The sequence below is a fragment of the Saimiri boliviensis genome, chromosome 9, assembly GCF_048565385.1.
Source record: "Saimiri boliviensis isolate mSaiBol1 chromosome 9, mSaiBol1.pri, whole genome shotgun sequence".
Classification (NCBI taxonomy): domain Eukaryota; kingdom Metazoa; phylum Chordata; class Mammalia; order Primates; family Cebidae; genus Saimiri; species Saimiri boliviensis.
Genome location: NC_133457.1, coordinates 93,769,847 through 93,793,362, shown reverse-complemented (window position 1 = coordinate 93,793,362; position 23,516 = coordinate 93,769,847). Strand labels below are relative to the sequence as shown.

Sequence of the window (23,516 nt, the reverse complement as noted above, 5' to 3'; positions counted from 1 at the left end):
GGGCGCGGTGGCTCAAGCCTGTAATCCCAGCACTTTGGGAGGCCAAGGCGGGTGGATCACGAGGTCGAGAGATCGCTAGACCATCCTGGTCAACATGGTGAAACCCCGTCTCTACTAAAAATACAAAAAACTAGCTGGGCATGGTGGCGTGTGCCTGTAATCCCAGCTACTTAGGAGGCTGAGGCAGGAGAATTGCCTGAGCCCAGGAGGCGGAGGTTGCGGTGAGCCGAGATCGCGCCATTGCACTCCAGCCTGGGTAACAAGAGCGAAACTCCGTCTCAAAAAAAAAAAAAAAAAGGAAGAAGACTTTCCGTCCTCTCCTTTTACCCTGACCACAGGGTGTGTAGGCAGGGAGTAGGCTGTGGACGGCCCCTCCAGGACCTGTCTCTAAGTCATTGCTGCCTTGGCTGCTGCAGGGTGGCAGCTTGGGGTCAGGCAAAATTGACTTTAAGTCTGGGCTTGAGTCCAGCCTCCACCTGAGCATGTGATATTGCGTAAGTGACTTCACCTGACTAGACTTCCAAATCCCTCATCTGTGAAATGGGGATAGCAATATCATAGCGTTTTTGTGACTATTAAAAGATAACAATGCAGGTGAAATGCTTAACTCAGTGCCTGATGCATAAGAGGTCCTCGATAACAGCCCATTAAAAGCTCAACCTCTCTTCTACTCTTGGGTTGTTTTGCCATTATATATGGAATCCCAAGGCATTTGTTTCCCCCAAACTCTCGGGGCTAGTGATGGGTACACGTTGAATCTCAGCAGTAACCCTAAGAGGAAAGATGTTCAGGTCTCACTATCCCTCTTCTACAGGTGAGAAAGTGCACTTTGGAGACACTGAGACCCTTGCCCTGGGCCTCTCACAGGTCCGGGCACCAGTCCAGGGCTCATTCCTCTTCATCCTCACCAGTCCCTTACTCTGCCTGAATGCCAAGAAATTGCACCACCTCTGCTGCCCAGAGCTTGAAAATGTCAGGATATTTGGGGGAAGCTAGAAGGAAATGGCACAGGCTAGAAGGCGGGAAAGGAGAGAGAGGTGGGGGCGGAGCAGGAAAGCACCTGTGTCCTTGGAGTCAGAGGAGGGGCCAGTCAGGAGCTGAAGATGTTCCCAGTGTCTAGGGGTGGGACGTGGGATGACTCACAGCCTGTCGGTGACCAGGATCCGAGACCTGGCTTCCGGGCGAAGATCTGCTTCAACTCTGTGACCTCTGCAGGTGGCTTCCCCTTTCAGGGCCTCAACTTTCTGACCTGTCATGTGGGCATATGAGATTACATCACTGTTTTTCAAGCTGCCAGTTGCCATCCATTAGCAGGTTGTGAAATGAGTTTAGTGAACTATAAGCAGCCATTGAGAAAAAACAAAAAGCAGAAGAGAAAATATCAGATTATGTTGATACATAGTAAGCATTAGCCCTGTGAAACCTTGTGTCAGTTCCAGATCTATGTGTGTAAAGACTGTTAGATAGATTTCTTGATTTGGCCTTTCTCAATAGGGTTCAAAAACCACTCAGCTAGATGCTTTTTAGCATTTTTTTTTTTTTTTTAGGCAGAATCTCCCTCTGTCACCCAGGCAGGAGTACAGTGGCGCAATCTTGGCTCACTGCGACCTTCACCTCCTGGGTTCAAGTGATTCTCTTGCCTCAGCCTCCAAGTAGCTGGAACTAAAGGCATGCATCACCATGCCCGGCTAATTTTTGTGTTTTTAGTAGAGATGGGGGGGGTCCACCAAGTTGGCCAGGCTGGTCTCGAACTCCTGACCTCAGGTGATCTACCCGCCTTGGCCTCTCAAAGTGCTGGGATCACAGGCATGAGCCACTGTGCCCAGCCACATTTTAGCCTTTCTATCAGCCCTCATTAACTCTAGACTTTTGTAAGATAAAAATGCATCTATGTCTAGAGAAAAGATGTGGGAAGTAGAGTCTGAGTGGAGGCTAGGGATAGTCCCAGCCACTGGAGTAGCGTCACTCCATGTTGGGCCCCCTGCGAGCCCCTCTGTGGCGTGGTCCTCCCTGGAATAGGAGATGAGAGCTCCATCACACACCCAGTGACCAAGTCATTCTCACCCGTCTGCTGCAGGTGATTTGATTACAGAGCCAGGCTGGGGGATTGGGACGGCTGACTAGCAACTTCCCTTTCACAGTCCGGAGTGCTTCTCTGTGCTTTTCACATGACCCCTGCCAAAGAGGGACCACAGAATAAATGGGCAGGGGTTAAAACATTAACATACTTGCAGTTATGTTTGGCTGTGATTGACAGTGAATCTCCCAAAACAATGGCTTAGAAAAATAAGACAGAAGTTTCTTTCTTCCTTACACGAGTGGCCCAGATGCAGGCAGTTCTTGGCAGGTCAAGTGACTAGGAGGTGGCACCATCCTCGGGACCCAGCTCTGTCCAGTCTCTGCCCTGCCATCTCTAGGGTATGGCCCTGCATGGTCTAAGAGGGCTGCTAGAGCCCTGTCCATGTCACACCCACACTCCACACAGCAGGATGGAACAAGAGGAAGAAAACAGGCAAAGGGCATTTGCCAACTGTTTTTACAAAGAGGTTTTCTAAAAAGAAAAATTGAAAACAGGTATTCAAACACTTGCATGTATACATTCATAGCAGCACTACTCACAGTAGCTGAAAGGTCGGAATGACCCAGATGTCCATCAGCTGATGAATGCATCAACAAACCATGGAATATTCATTTAACAGACGATCATTCAGCCATAAGAAAAGAATGAACTACTGATACATCCTCCAACATGACTGAGCCCTGAAAACATTGCACTAAGTAAAATAACTCGGACCCAAAGGCCGCATATTGTGTGATCCCGTTTGTTAATATATAAAATACCCAGAATAGGACCGGGCGAGGTGGCTCACACCTGTAATCCCAGCACTTTGGGAGGCCAGGGTGGGTGGATCATTTGAAGCTGGGAGTTCAACACCAGCCTGGCCAGCATGGTGAAACTCCATCTTTACTAAAAATACAAAAAATTAGCCAGGCGTGGTGATGATGTAATCCCAGCTACCTGGGAGGCTGAGGCAGGCGAATCACTTGAACCTGGGAGGTGTAGGTTGCAGTAAGCTGAGATCATGCCACTGCACTCCAGCCTGGTTGGCAGAGGGAGACTCCATCTCAAAAATAAATAAATAAATAAATAAAATACCCAGAACAGGCAAATCCGTAGAGACAGAAAGAGTCGGGTTTGTCAGGGCCTAGGGATAGGAGGAAACGGGGAGTTCCTGCTAATGGATGGGGGATTCCTTAGGGATGATGAAAGAGCTCTGGCATTAGATAGTGGAGATGGTTGCACATTGTGCATGAACTAAATGCCACTGGATTGTACATTTTAAAGTGGTTTAAATGGTGATTTTTTACATTATGTGAATTCTACCTAAATTTTTTAAAAGAGAGATTTCCTGGAAGTTAACTCCTGTAACTTCTGCCTCTAAGCTTCTGGCCTGAACTTACTCTCATGGCCGCTGAGCCAGAGTGGAGCCTGGGAAAGTAGTGCCTATACATATGGGAGATTTCATTACCAGGAAAGAGGAGCGATTGAACATCAGGATAGATACGTATCTGGCAGGCCACCACATTAGGACTGCTGCTGGAACCTATGTTCTCAGGAAAAAAGCCTGAGAAATTGCCCCAGGAGTTAAGCAGTAACTGAGGGAGGTGGCATGGAATTATAAGGTGAGCGCTGGCATCAGAGTTTAGAGATGTCACGCTGTGGGCAAACCACCTCTCGGGCCTCTGCGTGCTCACGTCTGGAATGAGGGTTAGGAGTATATAATTTGTCTCTAAGTTTTCTTTTCCCACTGATTTCTTTTAAGTGTGTAAGTTGGTGAGTCAGTTACAGGAATCACGGGACTGCTCTCTTCTCCTCCCTTCACCCAGACTGGTACAGAAGACAGCCCTGAGGCTTGTAAATGCAAATAAAGCTGTAAACTTGAGAACCTTAGACAGCTGGGGACCTTCTCCCCCTCTCCCTTCCTACACATTCTGACAGAGTGGGCTGTGATTAGTGTTATGTCAAGGGCATTGGGGTTGCGGGGGCAGGATCATCGGATCCTTGATTTGGGGGCTGGCAGAGCAATCTTAGGGTTCAGGGATAGGACGATGCCTGAGGGAGGCAGCTGGTGAGGGGAGAAAGGTTTCAGAACCACATCAGAAGCTTGATGAGCACGTTCTCAGCTGGCACGCCCTACTCGGGTTGCGGAGCAGGCTGTCCCCTTTGTCCAGCTCCCCTGAAGACGGCGCTTTTGGAAGAGATGTTTTCCTTCCAGGAGCTCGTTCTCTCCCCTCTGTCAGAATCCAAATGCTAGCAGGTGGATGATGCAGCATGAGGGCCCCTCACCACTTAGGGCACCTTCTGGACTCAGAATTCTGCATGAGACCCTCTTCTGGAAGGAGGTTTCGGGACCACAGTCACAGGGTAGGGTCAGTAAGGCCCGGTGAAAAGGAAACACCATTTTTTCTTCCAGGCTACTCTCAATACTTCCTAGCCGCCAAATGTGTGGGGTTTGTTCTCATACCAAGTGATTCTCAGTGGACACCCACTGGGTGTCCTACAATTCAGCTGAATTCTCACACCTTTTGGAGTTAGCACACAGCCCACAGGGTGCGCACACACCCCTCAGTCCCACAAGACTGTCCCCCGCTTCAGATGCCATTGCTTCAGAAATTGTCAGCTGTGCTTCTGACCGACCAGATTTAAATCGGGAGTTCCTACCGGCCCCTTCTCAGGTCTGGAGATTTGCTAGAACAGCTCACAGAACTCAGACAAACAGATGACCAGCTTGTGATAAAAGGATACAACTCCGAAGCAGACAGTTGGAAAAGATGCCTGGGACCAGGTGTGGGAGGGGCGCAGAGTCCTCATGCCCTCTTAGCACTTCCGTGTGTTTAACCTGAAAGCTCCTCAGACTCTATCCTTTGGGGTTCGGGTTTTTATGAAGGCTTCATTTATAGGAATGATTGATGAAATCATGCTTCATTTATAGGCATGATTGATTAAATCGGCCATTGGTGATGAAATCAATCTCCAGTCCTTCTGCCCTCTGTGGATAGTGGGCATAAGGCTGAAAGTCCCAGCCCTCTAATCACTGGTTTGTTCCCCTGGCAACCAGCTCCCATCCTGAGGCTATCCAGGAGCCTCCAGTACCAGTCATCTCATTAGAATACAAAAAGTCACTCATCGTTTTGGAGATTCCAAGGGTTTCAGCAACTTGGTGCCAAGAAAAAGCAGAAATCAAATATGTATTTCTCATTATGCCACACCTAGGTTCGGAATCCTTGCTCTGCCAATTACCAGGTAAGTGACCTCAGATAAACTACCTGGTCTCTCTGAGCCTTGGTTTCTCGTTGTAAGATTTCATTGACGACATACATAATGTGTTCTGTAGACTGTGCATAGCAGTTGACATAAAGAAGGTGGATGAAAAAAGTGAGCCCCACTTTTCCTCCTCCTCCAGCTCAGAGCAGTCTGGCACATCCCACAGCCACCCTAACAGTTAGCAAAGCTCCTTGGTGCTGTGGGGGCTCATGCTGGGTGTCAGAAAATGCAGAGATAAAGATGCGGGCTCTGGAGCCTGCCGCCCGCCACTGTGGAGTGGGGTGACCATGATCAAGGTACTTGGTTTCTCTACACCTTGGCTTCCTTGTCTGTAAAACAGGATGATTACAATGCCTGCCTCATGGAGTTAATGAGCTAATGCATGTAAACACTTTGAAAGATGGCTGGCACACAAATGCCCAGTAAACTTCAGCTAATACCATGATCATCACCACCAGTCACCCCAGGTCTGACTTAGTAGGGCATGCAGTGTCCCTCATCTCTCTTCTGCAGGTGCCTCTTTTCTTGGGAGGCACCCTGGAGCTCAGTCTTTTCTTTGTCATCCTCTCTAGGGACAAGACATTGATCTCTGGGATGAATGGGAGAGGCCTTTACTATTGACACAACCACAGTAAACAATGCATAAACTTTGGTGGAGCAAAGAAGGGTGTGGGCCTGTTGGGTGAGACAGGTGCCAGCAAGAGATGCTGAGTACCCCGCCCCTTTCCCTACCCCTGTGCTGGACAAAGAGCCACCTGGAGTCAGACTTTCTACTTTCAAAGAACTCATGGTCTAGAGCGAGCTTTACCTGGAAAAGGACATGCATCCTTTGGGGTTTGGAAGTGGGGTGAAGAATCTCTAGGAAAGCTCAAGTGGTCTGAAACCACGTGTTCCATAGAGCCTCCCCTTTTAAAAAAAATATATTCCCAGAGTTTCTTATTTGAGAGCTCTTCTTTTTTCTTTTTCTTTTATTTTTTTATTTTGAGATAGAGTCTCACTCTGTCACCGAGGCTGGAGTGCCGTGGCACGATCCTGACTTACTGCAACCTCCGCTTCTCAGGTTCAAGTGATTCTCCTGCCTCAACCTCCTGAGTAGCTGGGATTACGGGCATGTGCCACCATATCAGGCTAATTTTTTAAATTTTCAGTTAAGATGGAGTTTTGCCGTGTTGGCCAGCCTGGTCTCGAACTCCTGACCTCAAGTGATCTACCCGCCTTGGCCTCCCAAATACTGGGAATACAGTATGAGCCACTGCACCCAGCTAGTCTTTCTTTTTCTAAAGCAAGTAAAGCTCTACCAAACCACAACTGGCTGGGATGCACAGAAAGTAGTGAGCAAGGTTGGCAGGAGGTGGGGGTAGAAAGTTGGGGCCGTTTCCCCAGAGAGACCCGGCATGTATCAACCCAGCTATACACAGTGTTTGCCAGTGTCTGAGTCCTGGGCTCTCTCTGTTGGCTATTCTGGTGCAGGAATGCTCATTTTCTCCCTGCTCCCGCTGTCCTTTCTGTCTTCCCTTACTTCTTTCCTTCATTCATCAGCTCCTTGTGGATTGGACCAATGTCTCAGTGTAAAAACCGACTAATTTGTTATCGACGGATCTTCGTTAAATATCCATTGATAAACTGATATCACTAATAAATATTCATTATCAATGAATATTTGTTAAATGAATGAATGAGTGGATGTTTGAATGAATGAATTTCAGCACTCTGAGCTGGAAGTAAGCTCACCTCTCGAGCCCCTCTTCAATGGCGGGATGGCTCACCATCCCAGAGAGTCTAATTTTACTGGAGAGGGGCCCTGTGGTGACCCTCTTGACCCATCTCCAGTGCTCTAGCGTGGGAGCCCCTCCCCAGTCCGGCCCTGGCCCCCATCACCTTTCTCCCTTTTTCCATGTAGGGACCCCACTCTAGATAAATTACATTACTCCTTCTCTTGCACCTTTGGGCCTCTGCTTCCCACTGTCTAGAATGCAGGCTGCTCTATGGGCACCAGACAAAATTCTCTCTCCTTTCAAGGCCCAGCATTTTCAATGTAACTTTTCCTGATCCCTACAACTGAAAGTGACTTTTTTTCCTTGCCTGCATCTCTCATACACCTTTCCTGGATTTACTCCATTCCGTCATTCATGATCACTTCTGCTTGTCTTATCCACTGCCGAAGCTCCTGGAGAGTTCCAACCACACTTCACACACGTCTACACTCCCAGCACGGTGCTTCACACAATGCCCTGTGAATAACAGTTGTTCTGATATTTTTATCAAATAAATACTTTCTATTCACTTTTCCTTGTAGACTAAATTGTGAGCTGTTGTCACGATAGTCATCTCATGACGTTAGTCTTTGTTTGTTCATTTATTCCTTTATTCTTTTATTTATCTAATTATCCTAATATAGTCAAGCAGTGTGCTAGGCATCAGAATATAAAGATCAAGAGGGGGCTGGGTACAGTGGCTAATGCCTGTGATCCCAGCACTCTGGGAGGCCAAGGTGTGCTGATTTCTTGAGCCCAGGAGTTCGAGACCAGCTTGGGCAACATGACAAAACCCTGTCTCAACAAAAAATACAGAAGTTAGCTGGGTGTGGTGGCTCACACCTGTAGTCGGGAGGTTGAGGTGGGAGAATCTCTTGAGCCCAGGGGGCAGAAGTTGCAGTGAGCCAAGACCACACCACTGCATTCCAGCCTGGGGCAACAGAGCCAGACCCTGACTCAAAAATAAAACAGAATAAAAGATTAAGAAGGCATGTTCTGATGCAGAGAGGTCAACACATATGAAAAAGAGCCGTGTCTGGCACTGGAATGCACTCCACACTCTTATCAGAGCTGTGGCCTCTTTGCAAAGACAGAGACCAGTTTGGTTTGCAGAGGAAGGGGTGATGTAACCTCTCAAACAAAACTCATAGGAAGATTTCCCAAAAAGCTGGTATCAGTGAATACCTTGTAACTTTTGGTGTCTCTCATAAACCCTTCTTGGTTTAGCTCCATCATCTCACAGTCACAGGAGAAGAAATCAGGAGGGTGGATTTTGAGATGTTTGTCCTCAGGTCTTATCTAGGTATTTCACAGCCTTTGACCTGCTCCTATAAACAGTTCTTGCCAGTGAGCATTTGCAAGTCTCTTTTGGGTCAAGGATTCCCCAATCTCTAGGCCTAGAAACACTGCTCAGCGTCTCCGCCAGCCTCCCTAGCCTCAGAGGTCCAGGCCAACATCGGGGCACTGCAAATACAGAGAAGGTAAAGGATGCAAAAGGAAACACTTGCTGGATGCTGAGGAGGCAAAACGTGCTTGGCATCTGGAAGCATGCAAAGGGCCAACTAAGAAGCCAAACCAGGGTGATGGGTGTAAAAGAAGTATCCTCCTTTCCGTTTTTTTTTTTTTTTTTTTTTTTTTTTTTTTTTTTTTTGAGACAGAGTTGTGCTCTTGCCGCCCAGGCTAGAGTGCAATGGCACGGCCTTGGCTCACTGCAACCTTCACCTCCCCAATTCAAGTGATTACAGGCGTCTGCCACCACGCCCAGCTAAGTTTTTGTATTTTAATAGAGATGGGGTTTCACCATGTTGACCAGGCTGGTCTTGAACTCCCGACCTCAGGTGATCCACCAGACTCAGCCACCCAAAGTGCTGGGATTACAAGCGTGAGGCACTGTGCCCGGCCCCTCCCTTCTGTTCTGTTGGAGCCCCTATCCACAAAGCAATGAGAAATGCTGAAAGCAGACAGAACGTAGGTGCTCTGGTGACCTAGTTCTCCTCATTGATCAGATGGAGCTCCGCTGAACGTTTGGCCTGTTCCTTAAGGGTGCGTGACAGTTCAGCAGACGGAGGTGGGAAAGACACTCTCAGCTGTGGGAACAGGATGCACAGAGGTTCAGCTGTCTGAAAGGGCAGAGCATTTTCTATAATCTTGCATCCTGAGAGCTGGCATAACTGAGTCTCGAAAGATTCATTGGGAATAGGTTGTGATGTTCTTGCTCTGCAAGGTCACGTTCTTTGAGTTTTAATGTGATTCTAGGAATTTGGCTCTGCCCTCGACGAGCCTCACCCTACAGCCTGTCTTTGGTAACTTACACCCTTCCCCCACACCGCCGTTCCTTACCTCCTAGGACTTCCTAGGTTCTCCTCTCTGTCTCACAGCTCTAGAACTCCAGAGTATCAACTGGCAGACGGCCTTCAACCGGCAAGCGCATCACACAGACAAGTTCTCCAGCCAGGAGCTCATCTTGCGGAGAGGCCAAAACTTCCAGGTCTTGATGATCATGAACAAAGGCCTTGGCTCTAGAGAAAGACTGGAGTTTATTGTCTCCACAGGTACCTTCGTGTTCCCCTCGCTGCCCAAACACACACATACCTGCGTAGCCCTTGTGCATTCAAGGAGTGATGGGGACCACACTGGAACCGCTGGGCACTGGGCTCTAGCCCTGCTCTGTCATTGATTCAGTGTGGCCTTGGGCAAGTTGCTGTCCATCTCTGAGCCTGAGAGTCCTCATCCTCAAATCAAGGGGGATCTGGCCTGTACGTTTGCTCCGGTTACTTCCAGTGCTAGAACATGGTGTTGCATTGGCTCACGTCCCCCAGACGGGGGTTGTATTGGAACCTGGTCTCTCTACAGTCGGACCAGTGCTTGTCAGTTTCTCTCAACTTCTGTCTTCTTTGACAGGGCCTTACCCCTCAGAGTCGGCCATGACGAAGGCTGTGTTTCCACTCTCCAATGGCAGTAGCGGAGGCTGGAGTGCAGTGCTCCAGGCCAGCAATGGCAATACCGTGACCATCAACATCTCCAGTCCCGCCAGCGCACCCATAGGACGGTACACAATGGCCCTCCAGATCTCCTCCCAGGGCAGCGTCTCCTCTGTGAACCTTGGGAAGTTCATACTGCTTTTTAATCCCTGGCTGAACGGTAGGTGTCTAACCACCCACACTCTCAGCCCTGGCCTAAGCTAGAAAAGAGAAAGGAGGTGGGGGAAATGATCTTCACAGGCTCAAGTTTGGTTAGGAAAAAGTCCATGGGCTGTGGAAAGGGCACGAAGCTGGAAATGAGGAGCTCTGACATGTAAGCAGCTGTCTGAGTCTGGGCAGTCCCTCAATCTCTCCAAGTCCCAAAGTCCTCACCATTAAATGGACATCCTGCGGTTTCTTCTGGGAATATTGTGGAGATCACATTGAGCTTTTACAAACTGCATGGCATGGTTCCTTCTAAGGGACAATACCACAGTATAATTCTGCAGCATGGAGATAGCTTCCTGCCAGAAAGAGCAGGTGTCTCATCCTTGCGGTCTCATTTTCGGACCCTTGGGTCATCCTAGCTTCTCTTTCCGGCTCATAGTTCCCACAATTGGAGTTGGAAGAATTATAGCCCAAGGGTCAGGTGGGGAGGGCTAATGGTGGGCCTTGCTCCAAACCCCAGGTCAGTTCAGGAGTGGGAGGAGAGGAGGAATTATCCATACAGTCTTCCTAGAATTCTAGTCCCTGGTGTCTGCTTTTTGTATCAAACAGTGGATAGTGTCTTTATGGGTAACCATGCTGAGAGAGAAGAGTATGTTCAGGAAGATGCCGGCATCATCTATGCGGGAAGCACAAACCGAATTGGCATGATTGGCTGGAACTTTGGACAGGTAAAAGGGTCATAGGAGGCTGAGGGTAATGTCCCTGTTACCCAAGAAGCTCAGCATCTTGCCCCACAGATCAATGGGAAGTCCCACATGGGTCCATCTGCCTGCCCTTCGATTTGTTCTTGCCTTCAGAAGACTTTTATTGATCACCTATTATGTGCCAGACCCTGGGATCCACACTAAGGATACCGAAGACAGATCCATTGTTGAGGGGGTCGTGATCTAGTGGGCAAGACAGAACACACACGTAACCCAATGGATGTGATGAAGCAGTATTGGTGCCATGGTGCACAAATAAATATAAGGCCCACTAGAGACACTGGGGACAATCACTTAGCTTCTGTTTTTCATTCCATGGAAAAATGTGGTGAAACTTCCTTAGTGTGTTCATTCAGCCTTTCCAAGCCATAGCCACTTGGTCCTTTATTACAGTGATTCCCATTTGAGTCTACAGAGTTCTCAGATTTAGTCAGTTTAGACAACTTTCAGGGATGCCCTCCATCTTTTATTTTATCCACCAGACAAAGGCATTAGAATAAAGCACCTCGGGCTGGGTGCCTTGGATATCAGAAGGATGTATGCGTGGACCATCTGCAGACTCTGTCTGTGGTCAACCGGAGCAAGTCGGCTATCTCCTTTATTGGGAGGAAGGAAAAAAGAGAAGCATAGGACACAGAGTGTACCTGTGAGTGGAAGACAGGCCAGTTTTTTGATGGCATGGTCAGGGAGGGCCTCACTCAGAGAGGAGCCTTTGATCAGGAACCTGAAGGAGACAAGGGCACCAGACGGAGATCTTGGGAAAGAGCATCAGGCAGAAGGAAAAGCAAATGCGAAGACCTAAGGCAAGAGGAGCCCGGCCTTCTCAGTTTGAGAAGCAATGACTTCAATTAAGCCTTACTTTGTGAAAATCACTTCAAATAGATATACTTTAGCAAGAGATTTTATTTGTATACTAGTTCTCCAGAAATCTCAATAACATGCTCAAAATCATAGGCAGGCTGGGTGCCGTGGTCACACCTGTTACCTCGGCACTTTGGGAGGCTGAGTTGGGTGGATCACCTGAGGTCAGGAGTTCAAGACCAGCGTGGCCAATATGGTGAAACCCTGTCTCTACTAAAAACACAAAAATTAGCCAGGAGTGACGGCCCGTGTCTATTATCCCAGTTACTCGGGAAGCTGAGGCAGGAAAATCACTTGAACCCAAGAGGCGGAGGTCACAATGAGCCTAGATGGCCTGGGCGACAGAGCAAGACTCTGTCCCAAAAAAAAAAAAAAAAGATTGTAGGCAGAGCTAGAAGGAAACTCTGAGATGAGTTTGGCCTGATTATACAGATGGAGAAATTGAGGCAAGACAGGCTAAACGACTCGCTCCTGAGGTTGTGGCAGCCGAGGAGTCGGCTAGCCCTCGCTGCCTCCCATGCATTCACTTTAGGAAGAGTCTACACAAGGTCATATGCTTTTTTCTTTCTTATAATTTTTAAATTTATTATCCTTTTTTTTTCTCTCTCTCTCCTATTTCAAAAGCTGCCTTTGAGGAAGCACACAGGGTCCTGTGCATAGTGAGTGCTCTGGATGAGTTTGCAGGGTTGAGGGCTGGGCGTGGTGACTATCCTCAGCAGCTCTAGGTTCCAGAGGCCACAGAGTCAAAGGATCTGACTGTTCTGTGGTTCTCACCAGTGTAGTTTCATTCTTGAGCCAATTCTCCTTGTCGTTTCTTTCATTGTAATGTATGGTCTCATTCTAAACAGTTTGAAGAAGACATTCTCAGCATCTGCCTCTCAATCTTGGATAAGAGTCTGAATTACCGCCGTGATGCTGCTACTGACGTGGCCCACAGAAATGACCCCAAATACGTTGGCCGGGTGCTAAGTGCCATGGTGAGTAACATGAAAATGATCACAGCTAGTTGTCATCATGTATCGAACACCACCTATGGGTTAGGCACGCACACTCTTTTCAGATGTCATCTCATTCAAAGCCTCACCAATTACAGCGGGTGGTTAGAACCATCCGCATTTTACCAACTTCGAGCATGAGGCCCCTCTAAGTTACAGGGCTTGCCTGAGGCACACAGTGAGTACACGGCAGAGGCGGAGCCGGACGCAGGTCCAGCCGGCTTCAAAGCCCTTTCCACATTGTGAAGCCTTTCTCAGAGGAAAGGAGAACTTGCCCTTTGGGTGCCTGCCAAGGATGGGAGGAGGGGAGGATGCGAATCCAGGCCTCTGCTCCATCACTGAGCCTCCTGGGAAAGGAAGCAAGGCCCCTTTTGAACTGGAGGTGGTGACCTCCTTTGCCTAGCCCGTCTCTTCCACAGCCCAGAGCACAGCCCAGAGTGTCGGATGGTAGGCCGCCTCTTCCATGATCTAGATGGGGAAACAAGCTCAGAGAGCTGAAATGGCTTGCTCGAGGCACAAGGCGTGCAATTCAGACCAGAACAAGGCCTCCATACAAAAGGCCTGTGCCCCTACAACACACACACACACACACACACACACACACACACACACACACACACAGACACACCCAAGCTATATCCCCTAGGAGAAATCTATGGTTCTGCACTCATTGTGTAGAGAATGTCTCCATCCAGGCTGGGCATGGTGGTTCATGCCTCTAATCCCAGCGCTTTGGGAGATGGAGGCGGGAAGATGGCTTGAGCCCAGGAGTTTGCCGCCAGCCCAGGAAAAATGGTGAAACCTCATTTCCACAGAATTTTTTTTTAAAAACCAGCCAGGCATAGGCATACACAGTGGTTCACACCAGTAATCCCAGGACTTTGGTGGGTGGATGACTTAAGCCCAGGAGTTCGAGACCAGCCTGGACAACATAGCAAAACCTTGTCTCTACAAAAAAAAAAAAAAAAAAATTAGCAGGGTATGGTAGTACGTGCCTGTAGTCCCAACTACCTGGGAGGCCGAGGTGAAAGGATCACTTGAGCCCAGGAGGTAGAGGTTGTGGTGAGCCAAGATCATGCCACTGTGCTCCAGCCTGGATGACAGAATGAGACCCTATCTCGAATAAACAAACAAAAATTAGCCAAGCATGGTGGCACATACCTGTAGTCCCAGCTACTCAGAAGGCTGAGGCAGGAGGACTGCTTGAGCCCAGGAGCTTGAGGTTACAGTCAGCTGTGATGGCACCACTGTACTCAGGCCTGGGTCATAGAGGAAGAGCCTGTTTCCAAAAATAGTCACGCAAAATATCTAAACCTAGATCAACCTGCACAAAAGTTGTAAGTTAAAAAGCTGAAAGTCATGATCAGGCACAGTGGTTCACACCTGTAATCCCAGGACTTTGGGAGCCTGAGGCAGAGGGTCACTTGAGCCCAGGAGTTTGAGATCAGCCTGGACAACATAGTGAGACCTCATCTACACACACACACACACACACACACACACACACACACCCTCACACACACACATACACACACACACACACACACACACAGGAGCCAGGCATTGTGGCACATGCCTGTAATCCCAGCTACTTGGGAGGCTGAGGTGGGAGGATCACATGAGCCCATGAGCTGCAGGCTGCAGTGAGCTATGATTGCACCACTGTACTCCAACCTGGGTGACAGAGCAAGAGCCTGTCTCAAAAAAAAAAAAAAAAAAAAAAAAGACTAAAAGTCAAAGTGTCAGAGTAAGTTCTTTAACCCTCTTAAACTAAATAATTCCCAGATATGCTGTAACCTTTGTTTATTTATTTATATGGTTCATGGTTTAGGCATTTCTTGATCTCTTGACTTTTGAGCTAGATACGTCCATGCTAATGAGCTAGTTACTTGGTTAGAAATGTGAACAACTTCTCAGCTGCATGATAAAAATCTGGTGTGCATCTGAGAGGGCTTTTGAAAAGAGCTGAGTCTTAGACTGCGCCTGGCAGCAGAGGAGTAAGGAAGGCCCGGGAACCTAGAGGCTCTAAGGAGAGGAGTGAGGACCAGAGTAGCCGAGGGAGGGTATGGAGAGGAAGTGCGCCTGGAGCAGACCCTTGAGACCAAATGACCTGGAAGAGCTGGGATTAAAGCCCTGGTCACTTAGAAAGCCGAGCCTCTTTGGCCCAGGAGAGAGTGGGTGAGGCCAGCGGCTCCTGCAGCCTCTGACTCACTCACACCCCAGGGCCAAACCATTTTATCATGGATCCAATTTCCTCAGCTGCACCTCCCTGATGCTCCTTTCAGACCTCCCAGTTGGGCTGGGCCATGAGCTAATTATGGCCTGTGCAGAGCTTTGAAATGCTCATCTTTCCACCAGACATGATGGTGCTGATTGCTACTTTGGAGGCTGGAGCACCAGTGACTCAGGAGATGGGGAAGGGCTGCACGACCTTCCATCTCAAAGGAGGCCCTGTCTTGCCTGACTCTGCCATGACAGCCCAGGCCCTCCCGGAAGGGGCGCAGAACTCACCACTGCACTGAGGGGCTGGCAAGGCTGGGCATGGCCTGTCCTGGGCAAGGATCCTTCTGTGTCCAGACTGTCCATTCTCATAGGCCTTGCCACTTACAGGCACTCCAAGGAGAGGGGTTGGGACTCACAGGCTGGAGGAACCATCAGAGATCCTGGTCCAGCCTCTCATTCCACAGTTGAGATAACCGACTGCAATGAGAGGCTGGACCAGGATCCATTTCATCGACCCTGACCCTTGACTGCGGAAGACACCTCAGAGGGCCTTTGTCCTAACTTTCCCTTGAAAATTCCCTTCCCTGTTGGAAGATGAAGAACTAGGGCCCAGAGAGGTGAATGGACATTTGTGCAATCATCAAGTTGGCAAGTGTCCAGGTGGGGCTTGTAACCTTGGTGTCTCCTCTCTTTCTCTTCTAACTTTTATGATGGAAAGGTTCAGACCTATATAAAAGTAGAGAGAAGAGCATAATGAACTCCTGTGTACCCATCACAAGCTTCAACAATTACCTCTTCAGGGCCAGTGTCATTTCATCTCTGGCCCTCTCTTTCACAGATGATTTGGGAAATCTTAGACAGTACATATTTGTCATTATTTCACCTGTAAATATTTCCAGGTATGTCCCTAAAAGACAATGATACTCAAGTCTCCTGATTTCTCATCCAGCGATCTTTTCAGGCTGCCTCTTGGTTGTGCCGCTTAGACTGGAACCTCGCCTTAAACTGAATGAATGAATGAATGAATGAGTAAACTAACAAATGAACGAATAGCTGAAGGAATGAAAGAAAAGAAATACTCTATCTTTATTTTTTCCAAGAAGAAGTTAGTTGCTGAAGTTCTAAAGTGATCTTTTTGGCCGTGTGCAGTGGCTCACGCTTGTAATCCCAGTACTTTGGGAGCTGATGCGGGCGGATCACTTGTGGTCAGCCTGACCAACATGGCGAAACTCTGTCTCTACCAAAAATACAAAAACTAGCTGGGCATGGTGGCGCACGCCTGTAATCCCAGTTACTCTGGAGGCTAAACCAGGAGAATTGTTTGAACCCAGGAGGTGGAGGTTGCAGTGAGCCGAGATCACGCCACTGGACTCCCAGCCTGGGCGACAGGGAGAGACTCCGTATCAAAAACTAACAAAAAATAAATAAAGAAAGTGATCCTTTTATAAGACAATACACCAAAAAAAAAAAAAGTTTCAAACCATGGACTCCCAGGCATACATATAACAGTGACAGCCATTAATTCCTGCCGGAAGTCCTCTGCAAGCTGGACGTGTGCCCCTGCCTTGCCTCAGATAAGCTGCGCTGTCTGTTACTCATGTCAGCCTGCTGCACGGGAGTGGTGTGTGGATCAAGGACGGTCAAACACAGACTGTTTGGGAAAGCACTCGTAAACCACTCCATACCTGTAGGGAATAAGTGTTACAATGGTCTTCCCCAAGTCACCTAGAAAGACAAGGAAAAGTTCAATGGCAGTCCTTGCCTTCTTTCCTCCTCTCTCCACCTGGTCCTCTGAATTCTGCATGTCACTCTTCCTAGGAAAGGCATTAGCGCTGACTAATTTGGGGGGTGGTTTCTGCCCAGATCAATAGCAACGATGACAATGGTGTGCTTGCTGGAAATTGGAGCGGCAATTACACGGGTGGCCGGGACCCCAGGAACTGGAACGGCAGTGTGGAGATCCTCAAGGATTGGAAAAAATCTGGCTTCAGGCCAGTCCGATATGGCCAGTGCTGGGTCTTTGCTGGGACCCTCAACACAGGTACTTTGGGTATGGCGTGCCTTGGCTGAGTCAGTAGGTGGCAGTGGGGTATACCAAGGTACCACCTCCACCACCTGAGTCCTCACGCACACCTTGACTTGCAGCGCTGCGGTCTTTGGGGATTCCTTCCCGGGTGATCACCAACTTCAACTCAGCTCATGACACAGACCGAAATCTCAGTGTGGACGTGTACTACGACCCCATGGGAAACCCCCTGGACATGGGTAGTGATAGCGTATGGTAAGTATCTCACCTTTTCCCTGAACCTCGAGCACCGCATTTGAGTGGCTTCTCACTCTCACCATTCTTCTGGGACCCAGGTCCAAACAGGAGTTGCAAGGCAAGTAACATGTCAGCACAGGGCATAGCATGGAAATGATGGCAACACTGATTAGACACTTAGCAGCACCTGAGGCACCTCTCCTCAATGCTCTCCAGTCTGCTAGTCCTATCTTGCTGCCGTCAGAGAAAGGGTCTGATCCTAGTGAAAGACAGGGCTCCTAAATTCACTCTAAATTCATGGAATCCATTAGACCTTATACTACTTTAGAAGATAAAAGTTGAAACTGTCACTTTACCAGTAAGAAATATACATTTGTTCCATTTCAGATAATCCAAATTATTTCTAAACTTTCTCTTTTTTTATTATACTTTAAGTTCTGGGGTACATGTGCAGAATGTGCAGGTTTGTTACACAGGTATACATGTGCCACGGTGGTTTGCTGCACCCATCACCCCGTCATCTACACTAGGTATTTCTCCTAATGCTATCCCTCCCCTATCTTCCCCCACCCCCTGCTCTCCCTCCCCTAGCCCCCCACCCCCCGATAGGCCCCAGTGTGTGATGTTCCCCTCCCTGTGTCCATGTGTTTTCATTGTTCAACACCCAGTTATGATTGAGAACATGCGGTGTTTGGTTTTCTGTTCTTGTGTCAGTTTGCTGAGAATGGTGGTTTCCAGCTTTATCCATGTCCCTGCAAAGGACAAGAACTCATCATTTTTATGGCTGCATAGTATTCCATGGTGTATATGTGCCACATTTTCTTTATCCAGTCTATCATTGATGGGCATTTGGGTCGGTTCCAGGTCTTTGCTATTGTGAACTGTGCCACAGTAAACATACATGTGCATGTATCTTTATAATAGAATGATTTATAATTCTTTGGGTATACGTCCAGTAATGGAATTGCTGGGTCAAATGGTATTTCTAGTTCTAGATTCTTGAAGAATCACCACACTGTCTTCCACAATGGTTGAACTAGTTTACGCTCCCACCAACAGTATAAAAGTGTTCCTATTTCTCCACATCCTCTCCAGCATCTGTTGTCTCCTGATTTTTTAATGCTCTTCATTCTAACTGGTGTGAGGTGGTATCTCAATGTGGTTTTGATTTGCATTTCTCTAATGGCCAGTGATGATGAGCATTTATTCATATGTTTGTTGGCTGCATAAATATCTTCTTTTGAGAAGTGTCTGTTCATATCCTTCTCCCACTTTTCAATGGGGTTGTTTTTTTCTTGTAAATTTGTTTAAGTTCTTTACAGATTCTGGATATTGGTCCTTTGTCAGATGGGAAGATTGCAAAAATTTTTTCTCATTCTGTTGGTTGCCGATTCACTCTAATGACAGTTTCTTTTGCTGTGCAGAAGCTCTGGAGTATAATTAGATACTATCTGTCTATTTTGGCTTTTGTTACCACTGCTTTTGGTGTTTTAGTCATGAAGTCTTTGTCCATGCCTATGTCCTGAATGGTTTTGTCTAGGTTTTCTTCTAGGGTTTTTAAGGTGTTAGGTCTTATGTTTAGATCTTTAATTCATCTGGAGTTAATTTTTGTATAAGGTATAAGAAAGGGATCCAGTTTCAGCTCGCTGCACATGGCTAGCGTGCAACACCATTTATTAAATAGGGAATCCTTTCCCCATTGCTTGTTTTTGTCAGGTTTGTCTAAGGTCAGATGGTTGCAGATGTGTGGCATTATTTCTGAGGCCTCTGTTCTGTTCCATTGGTCTATATCTCTGTTTTGGTACCAGTACCATGCTGTTTTGTTACTGCAGCCTTGTACTATAGTTTGAAGTCAGGTAGCATGATGCCTCCAGCTTTTTTTTTTTTTCCTTAGGATTGTCTTGGCTATGCAGGCTCTCATTTGGTTCCATATGAAGTTTCAGGTGGTTTTTTTCCAATTCTGTGAAGAAAGTCAATGGTAGCTTGATGGGATAGCATTGAATCTACAAATTACTTTGGGCAGTATGGCTATTTTCACCATATTGATTCTTCCTAACCATGAGCATGGAATGTTTTTCCATCTGTTTGCATCCTCTCTTATTTCCTTGAGCAGTGGTTTGTAGTTCTCCTTGAAGAGGTCCTTCACATCCCTTGTTAGTTGTATTCCTAGGTATTTTTTTCTCTTTGTAGTAATTGTGAATGGGAGTTCACTCATGATTTGACTCTCTGTTTGTCTATTACTGGTGTATAGAAATGCTTGCAATTTTTGCACTTTGATTTTGTATCCTGAGACTTTGCTGAAGTTGCTTCTCAGCTTCAGGAAATTTTGGGCCGAGACAATAGGCTCTTCTAAGTATACAATCATGTCATCTGCAAATAGAGACAATTTGACTTCCTCTTTTCCGAATTGAAGACCCTTTATTTCTTTTTCTTGCCTGATTGCTGTGACCAGCAATTCCTTAAAGAGAATAAGAAAAGCAACACATTTTCTCTTAGCATATATATACATATTATATGCCTTAGTTGTCAGAATGAAAAGCTCAGAGTTTATTCTGGATTCAGGATGAAAATTTAAGTTTTTTTTAAAGACAGAGTTTTATTCTTGTTATCCAGGCTGGAGTGCAATGGCATGATCTTGGCTCACTGCTACTTCCGCCTCCCGGATTCAAGCAATTCTCCTACCTCAGCTTCCTGAGTAGCTGAGATTACAGGCATGCACCACCACACACGGCTAATTTTTGTATTTTACTAGAGATGGGGTTTCACCATGTTGGTCAGGTTGGTCTCGAACCCCTGACCTCAGGCGATCCACCCACCTCGGCTTCCCAAAGCTCTGGATTACAGGCGTGAGCCACTGTACCTGTCCAAAATGTTTTATATATATTTGGGCATTTACATCCCTAACCATAAATATGCTATGTGCACCCTATCAATGCACATGGGCGTGAACACACACACACACACAATTTTATGATAGATGCTGCTGGAAATAGGTTATATAAAATGTGTAGACATATATCTATAACTGCATAGGTAGACAGATAGATATTATGTAGATATAAAAATAGATATTATTATAACTGTTTAAGGTTGTATCATATACCAAGTTATTACTGGATGGCAATTGACAAGGATGTCTATATCTGTATATTCACTGATATCTATGTGTCTATATAAAGTACTTATTTATCTATTGTTTTAATCCATTTCAAAGGCTACACACACGCATAATTGCTCACATGCATGTATATGGCTAGATAATTGTATGACAGATGCCATCTAATTTTTTGATGTTCAGTTTTGAGATAGTCTATATAAAATATTTTTATTACTTATCATTCCCAGAATATCATTCCCAGCATGTCTAAGTTTTCTGAATTGTGCTTAATGTAACTAAGGGTATAAAGTGAAAGGAAAATAAATAATAATGGAAAAAGTTGTTAAAACAAATAAATAACAACTCCATACAACAACCCAACTGAGTAATAAAAGCATCCCTTCCCTTCTGAAGGAGAGTGAGGTTTATGTAACTCGCCACAGGTCAATGGATTTCGGGGTTTTATTGAGGGAGAGAAAGCTTATTTAAGGAGTTTCTTTCTTGGTCTGCACATACGCAACTTTCTCTGGAATGACATTGCTTCCTTGTGGCCGGACTGTTTTCCAGCTTCTCATAAATGAGTGTGTTCTTTTCCCTGGGCTTTTCTTTGTTCTTGTATCCAAAATCGCATTGCAACTAGCTCTGATCATTGGATCTATGCCATTCCTAACGTTCGTTTCTTCTACAAAAGGAGGTGGTTGGTCAGACAAGTTGGGGGTCCCCTCGGCGTATCCTTTCTGCGATTATCCTGTACACTAGGAACTGCAGGGATTTGGAAAGCTTAAGTCTCAGTTCCTCCATTGAAAGGTTTACGGTGCTGTTAGGAGACAGGGGGTGGGGAAGCTACTAGTAGAGGCTAAGTAGCAACACAGCATGGTGTGTGATGTGCAGGGAAGTGATTCAGAAAGGGATATTGGGAACTCGGAGGAAATCCTCAAGGAAGGCGTCCCGGAAGCGGGAAAGTGGGGATTTTAAGCTAAATTTAAAATTAGAACGCAGGTCTCTTGGTTACTGATTCACACTGCCCCCCACATCAGCTTAACATCACCTTTGGGGCAAGTAGGAGCTGATGGAGACATTCTAGGATGGCTCTGTGGTCATTTCTGTGGCCTCATAGGAGGGTGCCAGGTGCAGAAGCTCTGATTGTTCCTGAGTCTAGCCACCCTTCTCCTCCCCTTGCCTTTTCTGAACCTTCTCAGAAAGCCAAGGGAACTGAGACTTACTCCCTACTCCATTCCTCCTCCAGCTGCTGGTTGGGGGAGCCAGCCCTCATGCCAGCTGGGGAATGAAGATAGGGAGTCCCAAGCACTAGCTCCAGCCCTACTGCCAAATTGCTTTGAGGCTTTTGCAAGACACTTCATCCTTCTGGTCCCAAGTTTCTTCATCTGTGAAATATAAGGGTCGACCTGGAACTAGGTGATCCCTTAAGTCCTTTGCCAGCTTAAATTTTTTTAATTCTCTGCCACTTCAGCCCACCCCACTTTCTGTAAGAGAGCTAGCCCTCCCAAGGGAACCCTACTGTTCCTCCCCGATTAAATCCCATGCAGGGGAGAGCTAAACCAGGAGCCAGTTTCTGCCTGGAGTGAAATTATTGAACCATTCATGTAAGGGCAACTGGAGTTTGGACAGAAAACCTCTGATCTGAATCTTTGTATGTTACCAAAAAGTATTGAAAGCTTTAGAACCTTGTCCAGATTTGCCTAAAGTAATAGAATGTGAGAATCAAGGGAGATGGAGCTCTAGAAGTGCTTAGTAATAGTAACAGCAGCAACTGAGAATTTGTTGAGCCATTGTTGTGTGCCAGGTACTGTTCTAAGTGCTTGCATTTCATCTTCACAAGTGACGCAGACATTGTTATTATCATCTCCACATTACTTTTTATGGATGAGAAAACAAAAGCCCTGAGAGAAGAAACTTCTGTACAGATAAACACCTGGAGACATTCACACACTCTAAGCGTGTAACATTATGTAAGTTCTCGCCTTTGCTACACCTCAATTTTCCACTTTTAAAACAAAGGGCCAGATCAGGGGACTGCAGTGCCTTTTTCTAGGTCTTTTAATCACATTCATAGCAGCCAGTGGAGTAAATTTTTTTCTGAGCCAATCTGCTCATGCCAATGGTTTGGGTTAGGAGGCACACAGCTCCGGAGATTTCACTCTCTTCGGAGTGAGGACACTTTTCAGGGAGCTCAGTTTGGGATGCTTCTTGGAGATGTCCTCCTTCTGGGCCACTGCAAAGGAGGTCTCTGGAGCCTATTCAGCCACGGAGCAGCAGCCGAATGATTTGGAACAATTTAGGCAAGGTTATCTTGGCTTTTCTGGCTTTTTTTCTTCATTCATTTGACTTGATCCCCCAATTTCTAGGGTCGTAGATCTGACTCTACCTGTAAACTTTGCACAACTCCGAGGTAGAAGGCACCTAGAGACTGCCCCGCCCTGCCGGGGAGGTAGAGTTTAGGCAGTGCTTTCAGAGAAGAGCTGTCAGCACCCACACCTCAGCCAAGCCACTGGCTCCTCATACAATCTCTCCTCTGAATACCTGCCTCCACTAATCCTGAGCTGGCTCCCAGGCCCTTAGGAAGTGAAGGAGTGTGATTTCAGCCCAGCAATAATTCAGCAGACGTGATTCCGTGCACACCTGCACTGGACTCTGGGCACCAGGAGGAACAAGATGCAGGAACTGTGCTGGAGGGCGGTTTTGTTTGTTTGTTTTGTTTTCTAACTGGGCCTTAGAGACTGAATAGAGGAGTTTATAGCTGCATAAATAGCTTGGCAATTATGGAGTGGCAACAAAATCAATGAATTAGTTCCAAGATTCAGAGATAGCACAGAGGTATGGTTGGCACTCTCTCGGCGTGTCAGGAAAGGCTTTTGGCAGAGGTAGTAACTGAACAGAATTTGGGAGGACAAATGGGAGTTTACCCACAGAAGGGAGGGGCTTGGGGCCCCTTTCTAGGCAGGGTCTCCTAGTTCTGTGAATTCAAAGGTAAGCATAGCTCAGTTGGTGTCTCTAGAGTAGTGGTTTATAAATGTCAAAGATTGCATCAGAATTAATTTGGGCGGAGAAAGATGAGAGCAGCAGGAATCTGCACTTTTTAATAAA

General features: G+C 47.0%; 1 protein-coding gene across 2 annotated transcripts in view; it reads left to right on the top strand.

Annotated features, from left to right (window-relative positions):
* TGM3 (transglutaminase 3) overlaps nucleotides 1-23,516 on the top strand; it is a 130,626-nt gene that overhangs the window by 84,643 nt on the left and 22,467 nt on the right. For both annotated transcript variants that reach the window (XM_003941041.4, XM_039479734.2), the window contains 6 exons: nucleotides 9,459-9,632; nucleotides 9,982-10,221; nucleotides 10,818-10,936; nucleotides 12,682-12,810; nucleotides 16,915-17,092; nucleotides 17,197-17,332. In XM_003941041.4, coding sequence (XP_003941090.1) covers nucleotides 9,459-9,632; nucleotides 9,982-10,221; nucleotides 10,818-10,936; nucleotides 12,682-12,810; nucleotides 16,915-17,092; nucleotides 17,197-17,332 — 976 coding nt within the window. The remainder of the gene's footprint in view (nucleotides 1-9,458; nucleotides 9,633-9,981; nucleotides 10,222-10,817; nucleotides 10,937-12,681; nucleotides 12,811-16,914; nucleotides 17,093-17,196; nucleotides 17,333-23,516) is intronic.